The following is a 7,384-nucleotide window of genomic DNA, read 5'->3' as shown; positions in this document are numbered from 1 at the left end:
TATATATATATATATATATATATTAGTAATTGAATTTGTATGTTGTACCTGCATCTAGGAGCATCTGTACCACATCAGTCTTTCCGAATAAGGCAGCTTCATGTAACGCACTTCCTTTTTCTGTCTGTGGAAGCAAGGTTCATAAGCATCACCAAAATCAAATGAAGTAATAAGCAAATCCATGGAGCAGCTAAAAACTGTGCACCTAGAATCAAAAGGGAACCTGTGGTTCCGTCCCAAGGGTGTCTCACTTGGTCCTATATTGTATCATACTGATGGGGGGGAGGGGGCAGGGTCTGGGCTTCCCCTTGTTTCATAAATACCGTCAAGCTGCCCTGTTGGCTCCCTTGGTGCAATGATTTGGGGAGGTTGAGGTGCCCCTATTGGTCTCTTTAGAAACCTGCTTATGTGTTCCAATATTGCTTAACCTCCCATGGTTGCCCCCTAAACTTTGGAGGGTAGTGACTAGTCCCATTACTAGACATACTCTGAGGATCTGGGATAGTCTGAAACGCTCTTTGGGTTGCGTGTCGCCTCACTTTCACCTGATGTCAATCCTAGTTAACGCGCTATTTTTACCCGGTTACCTTAACCCTCTCGCTTTCAAGCACTGGCACTCTCGTTCTCTGAACCTGGTCAAACACTTTTGCTCAGATAAGGGCATCCTACCGTTTCCTACTCTACAAGCCAAACATAAGCTGACGTCTAGAGATGTTTTTCAATTGGTACAAATAAAACATTTCTTGCTTACACTAATGGGCTCGCTACAGTCGATACCTCCCCTTACTCCCTTTGAAAAGCTTCTGCATGAGGGCAATTGCGGATTTGGAACCATTTCTAATCTGACCTTCTATTAGATAAATTAGACACCTCTTCCCTCATACATGTCCAAATGTGAACAAGAACTGGATTGCTCCGTCACTAAAGACACTTGGGCTCAAATTTGGTCCACAATCTCTGAATGAATGTACAAGCTGAGGAAGCTAACTACAAGGTGCTCTTTAGGTGGTACTTTGTGCCTCTCCGAATCTCCCGGGCCATATTGCCGGGTGGAGGGTTCCCTCATTCACATCTGGTGGACTTGTCCTAAACTCAAAAGATTCTGGTGTAGAGTCTAATCAGTTGTTGTATACTGTTACGGCCAAGACGTTTCGTAAAGACCCACTGGAAGCCTTATTACGTAAAAAACCACAAGTGTGCACTATTCGCCAATTTAGGCTGATCACCTTTATCCTTACGGAGTCTAAACAGGTCATAGGGAGAGCTTGGAGGTCCTCAGCCATACCTTTTGTTGAGGTCAGAGTATCGTGAGTTATGTTCCTTGAAAAACTTATAGCCATTCAACAGGACTCTGTTTTAGAAATTGTGGGAGCTGTAGAAGTTTTAGAAATTGTGGGAGCCCTGGGTTGAGTCTTACCTTCCACATGGACTCCCTGACAATCTGAAGTCTCCCTTTTTTGCTCATCAACTCTTAGTTTTTTGCCATTGTCGCTCACATTCCTTTTCCCCTTCCTTTCCCTCCTCCTCCTTAACCTACCCCTCTCCTACTCCTCTTTTTCTCCGCTCGTCTCACCTCTTCGTTTGCTCTTGCTCACTTCCTTAAAATTGCTCCCTCTGTCTTTCCTTTCTTTCATCTTTTCCTAGGGTTTGGAATTATGAGGGGCAAACACCTCTGGCTTGTTTTCTGGGCCCTCTGGTCTTTCATTAGACGATGTGTAATTTCTCATAATTATTGCTTGCATGCGGTTTCATTTGCTCTGCCCTCTATTTTTACTTGGTTTATATTTTAATGTGCATACTGTTATTGCCGTTCTATAATACCTAATGTCTATTGTTTGCACTTATCTTAATAAAGATTTATTGAACGGAAAGAAAAAAAAAGTAAACCCGTAATGAAAAAAACATGTGGTTGCCATTAGTGCCCTCTCCTGAAAAAGCCAGTAGCCTGACTTCCATACTGCTCCTCTTTGCTTCAATACTCCATGTCAGGGCTTAATGTGGCCAGGCTATGGAGATTTAAGTATTTATATGCTGCTTAACGGTAAATGAGCATTAAAACAATTCCTTAGTGACCTCTGTAATTGCAGGCACTGTGGAGCAATTCAGCCTAAAATGTCAAAAGCAGAAGGACTGTAGTCTAGTTGGTTTTCTTGACAGCTCACTCTGCTCCCCCCTTCCAGCACTAACTCTGTGTTTACAACAGAGATAAGAAGTTTGCAAGGCTCATCTCTTTCACCTTAGCAGGGATCGCTGGCTTAGGCTAAATGGGCAATTTTAATGTCTTGCTAGAAAGAGATATCGAATTATTAGCATCTAAAGATTTTCAATGGATCTATTTACACATTGTGTTTAGATGCTGCAGTCAGTTTTCTGCGTTTAGAAAAAAATAGAAGTCAAGATGCATCTAGGAATATTAACTTCTTAACGCAGCAAAACGCATGTGATCGCGATTTGATACTAGGATTTGGTACCAGACACATCCAAATGCTTACACATAAAACGCACGTCACTTAACGCATCAAGCCTGACAGATTTATCTCTGCACATAGAGCACAAAAACGCAAGTGGCAATGTGAATGTAGCCTTAAATCGCTAGCTATAGCAAATGATCGCTAAACAAATGGCACCCTACAAAGCAAGCTGCACATTGCTGTTCCTATGCATATTGGCTACTTTTGTAGCCTGCTCCATAGGGAGATAATTGTCTCACTTGTTTAGCTGTCATTTGCTACAACTAGCAATTCAATAACTAACAATTTTTATAGTAGGATAAGCTACTAAAAATTCACTATGTAGCACTAGCCTACGCAGGTAACTACCAGTAAACAATTAAAGCTCTTTGTAGCAAGGGATTCAAATTGCCAGTGTAGCCCAAGCTTTAGGCAACATGTTCAGTGCTTCTGCTGCACATTTACATAAATTAAAGACCCCCCCACTCCCCCCTTACCTTTTTTATTTGGTTATCCTCAATAAACAGACTAACACACCCAACGATTCCAGCGTCGTCATGTTGTGACCCGCTGAACACCGGTTTATTCGCCACTGCCGTCTTCTCCTATGTTATTGAGAACTGGCTGTCTCTTCCCGGTTTTTGCAGCTGGCTGTGCACCAGGTCATTGCTCCACCAATGCTGCCCTGAAAGCCGATGACTCCTGGGATATCTGTCAGATATCCTAGAAGGCTGCAGCAACAGGAACATATATCATTTTCACCCCAAAGAAAGTCAGCTTTTTTAGATTGTGCAGGGGGAGGGAATACAATGCAGGAAAGTGTAATTGTGTTGTCCACTTTAGGGATGAGGATTCATTGCTCCACAGTGTCTGCAGCTACAAACCTCTGCGAGAGCTTGCTTTACATTTTAGCTCTGCTTGTTAGGAATATGTCAACATCTGTCTATGTTGACATATAATATGTCTACAGCCGGGCTATAATTATGTTTTATGGTATAACATCAAAATCAATGTACTTTTACCAAGTAGAAAGGGTTTGTTTCCAAAATCTGTTGCAACATACAATAGCCTAATAGTGTGCACAACAACATTTAAAAATGCACACTCAATTAAAACAAACAGTTATCAAAGGCTTGCAGAAATCCGAGTACAGTTGTATAGTAAAGCAAATTAAAAATATAAATGTTTACTTGCAGTGTTTTCCTGTCATTCATTTATTTTTGAATGAATTAAAATGTACTTTTCTACTTGTTAGAAATTGGGCTACTCCTAAGAGCAAATTCCCTTGCACAGCCCCCTCCTTCCTTGCAGGCCATAGCCCCCTCCTTCCTTGCAGGCCATAGCCCTCTCCACCTATGGAATTGTGCTACCTCCTGGCCAAGCTTCCTGCTGGTGCGGGCTCAAAGGGGTGGAGAAAAGCAACTGACTGACAAGTAAGAATAAACCAGCAACATAACATTGTCAACCAAAACAAAGTACACTGGATCAAAACACCAGAGGAACAGGTCCTTAGAAGGAAAAGTGGACAAAAGAGGAGACCAACCGGTTACAAACTAAAGGCCCAAGTCTTACACTTCAAAACCTTTGGAATCAGAAAAGGAGGGAGAAGAATGAGGTTACCTATGCCATGCAACCAGTCTTGCACGAGATATAGAAAAAAAAAAGAAAAGTCTCATGGTGCAGTATCTCAAAGGACAGCCAAAAAGACCCTTAAGACTGGTAGCAACCCTGAAGACAGTCTGATTAGCTAAGGGAGGTAGAGAGGCATTATAACTCCAGACTGGTACACAAAGAGCAGAAGTAAAGAATCTGGAAGACCTATCCACTAAAACACTTGAAGGTGTCTACGGTATGAGGCCTAACTAAGAAAACTCTGCATGACCTGCCTTACCTGAATCAGAACATGGTTTTAAGAGTCATTTGATTTACCCAGGCCCAGTGAAGCTTCCACAGCTGTGGAGTAAAGGGCAGGAATGTTAGCCCAACAACTAAGAACAATGACCTGAGAAGGAAGGGATCTGAAGAAACAGCCATGGAAGAAAAAACTAACTTCCAAAGAGCAGGTCCCATGAAGGCCTCCAGACATATTCTATCACCAAATAGGGAGCACCTGCAACAGGATCTCAGCATGTGTTGTCTGCTGAGCTTTCGGAACAAAGGGTTCTCCAGTGACTGGGTCTTCCTGCTATAAAGGAAATAAGGCACACCCACATGTGCAAACCTCTCCCTCTGGTGAAGGGAATAGAAAAGCACATCCCTAAGGCCAGTTTCACACCTGGGTGTTTTACAGCGCTGTAAAACACTCAAACAGTGAAAACCCATACTTCCCTATGGGCATGGTTCCCACCTGGGCGTATTTCAGCCCATGGAAAAGCGCTGAAAAACGCCCTACGCCCAAACAAGTACAGGAGCTTCATTGGGGCATTTTTCCGCGCGTTTCCATTGGTATTCCAGAGTGTGGCTCGGGGTTAACAAAGCGGTAACCCCGAGCCACACTCGGGAATACAGCGTAGGACTTACCTTGTCCGCGAGCCCCGATGTGTCCTCCGGCGGCTGCCGACTTCCGTCCCTTTGCGAGTGGCCGCGTCGCAGGGGGGCGGAGCCGGCGGGAGTTTTGAAAGTGAAAAAAATAATTTTAGATAGAGAAAAAAAAAAAATCATACTTCATACCGCTAGTGAAACATGCGTTTCACTGAACGTAAAAACGTGCTAAAAAAAAGCGGAAAAAAAAACGAACTGCAAAACGAGCAGAAAAAATACGCCCAGGTGTGAACCCAGCCTAAGTGAGACCGTGTGGTTGAGAGTAGTACTCTCCTGAAGTTCAGTGTAGGAGCCTTCCAAGGAGTGACGTACAACACCTAAGTGATGTCCAATGTAGTCGAGGTCAGGGGACCCACTCATTATGAGATTTCTTAAAGGAGAACTATGACATGAGTGATTTCCACTCACGTCATAGTTCTAAGCCGACCTGTGACAATGAGACCGTCACAGGTCGGCTCAGTAGATCGGGAGGTGAGGGAAAACATACCGGGTTCCCTCACCTCTCGATCCTGTCACGGCTCTTTGCCGTGACAGGGGGAGGGGCTGGATTCCCCTCTCCCCACTCCGATCTGCCAGCGCTGACTGGCGGAACGGACGGGGGAGGGTACAGCTGGCTCTGCCTCTAGATAGGCAGAGCCAGCTGTCACTCACGCAGCTGGGCGGATCCCGTCATCTAAGTCGGGATCCGCTCCAGGTGCGGCGTCTCAGTATACCGCGACATACAGCTCGCGGTATACTGAGCTTAGGGTGACGGGAGGACGCTAGTTTGTGTCCTCCCGTTACCCTAAGGAGAACTATGGGGAAAAACACTGACCCCATAGTTCTCCTTTAAAGAAGCTGGGACTAACTGTTCCAGGGAACTAGACTAAAACCCCATGGATGGGGGCATAAGTAAAACCCTGCAAAATTTGCCATAGGCTACAAACCTTCAATGATCTCCAGTCACAAAAGGGATAGGGCAGCACAAACCAACTGCACTCAGGCACCAATATTGCTCAGCTGTCACATTAAGACAAATACTTGGCTCAGGAACAGACTTTTGTGCTTATACATATGGAGAAGGATATAAAAAGTCACAGTCTTCTCCAGTGCTCGTTTATCTGGAAGGAGTACAAAACACATCACCCCATATAATGGAGATGAGGGGAAAGGGATGTGTTCTGTAGTACAAAATGAGAAACAAGCCGCCTAGGGGGGACAATGCTGCTTATCCATAGATAAAGTACAGTGAGCGAGACAGGAAGTGTGTTACTGGAAGGATCATCAGGTGAACAAAAAGAAAAAAGAAAACTAATACAGCCACCACATGTAAAGAATGATAAGCTGCCAGGTAAAATGTTGTTCCTGGGTTTAGATACACTTTAAGGTTAAATTTGAAAGATCTGTATGTCCCCAAGAACTAGGCTGCACAATGGACAACTGATTTACAATAATTATATATACACCTTTGAAACTTGACATCCAATTGTTTGTTAGCAATTGGAATTATGAAGTGTTTTTTTGTTCAGCATACTGATATATATCATAAATAGCCTAATCTGCGTCACAACCTCCCTGCACACAGCTACTAATATAAACACCTTCAAATCTATAAAGTATTTTTTAACTGCAATTGTTAAATGTATAGATTTCTTAAAATCAACTGAATGCAAGAATAGTTGCTACAACATTAAAGAAACAATTAAATGTTTGTGGTATATTACATTTTATATTTATGTAGTTATACCTGGTAATTGATGTCCATAGCAGCATCCAGCAAAACACGGACAACTGCTCGATGTCCATTGCGAGCAGCCAGATGGAGAGGTGTGTGCTTGCGTGTGTGGCAGCTCAGCAAGTTAGGATGTGCATTAAGAAGAAGTTTCACTACTTCTAAGCGTCCATACAAAGCTGCTAAATCAAGCGGAGTTTCCATCTTGTTGTTGCGCATTGTGGGGTCTGTCAGCTCTTCCAACAAAACACGAACCACTTCAGTGTGCCCATACTGGGCTGCACAGTGTAGAGCCGTCTCATTATCATTGTTCTGTGGAACAGAAGAGGTAAGCATACTTTAAAAAGTACAGTCAAATTGTGCAAAAATAGTAAACATATAAAGCTGCTTAGTATCCCACCACCTGCTTACCATTCAAACACACTACTTTCACCCAGTATACAGGACCACCAGAAAATCATAAATAGTAGTTACTTTAGGTCATGCAAGACACATTAGGGGGTACACAAACTTTGTAAATAAAGCTGTCTACGGTATTAGCGCTTTAACTATCTGCAGTCGCACTACATAACACCAGAGGATTTCTCCTAAAATGAGTGTGTAAAAATTAAATTGATACAAGAAATTTTTGATATATATATATATATATAGCAATATAAATGGGTAGATGGGTATATATATA

At 43.0% G+C, this 7,384-nt stretch overlaps 1 protein-coding gene across 4 annotated transcripts in view; it reads right to left on the bottom strand.

The window, feature by feature from the left end:
- ANKS1A (ankyrin repeat and sterile alpha motif domain containing 1A) overlaps positions 1-7,384 on the bottom strand; it is an 89,350-nt gene that overhangs the window by 48,602 nt on the left and 33,364 nt on the right. For all 4 annotated transcript variants that reach the window (XM_018560612.1, XM_018560613.1, XM_018560615.1 and 1 more), the window contains exons 5-6: positions 6,718-7,014; positions 49-124 (exon numbers count right to left, since the gene is read on the bottom strand). In XM_018560612.1, the coding sequence (XP_018416114.1) occupies positions 49-124; positions 6,718-7,014 (373 nt within the window). The remainder of the gene's footprint in view (positions 1-48; positions 125-6,717; positions 7,015-7,384) is intronic.

The sequence above is a fragment of the Nanorana parkeri genome, unplaced genomic scaffold (genome assembly GCF_000935625.1).
Source record: "Nanorana parkeri isolate BGI_ZX_2015 unplaced genomic scaffold, ASM93562v1 scaffold468, whole genome shotgun sequence".
In the NCBI taxonomy this organism is placed as follows: Eukaryota; Metazoa; Chordata; class Amphibia; order Anura; family Dicroglossidae; genus Nanorana; species Nanorana parkeri.
Note: the sequence above shows the minus strand (reverse complement) of the source record. Positions and strands in the feature narration are given on the sequence as shown.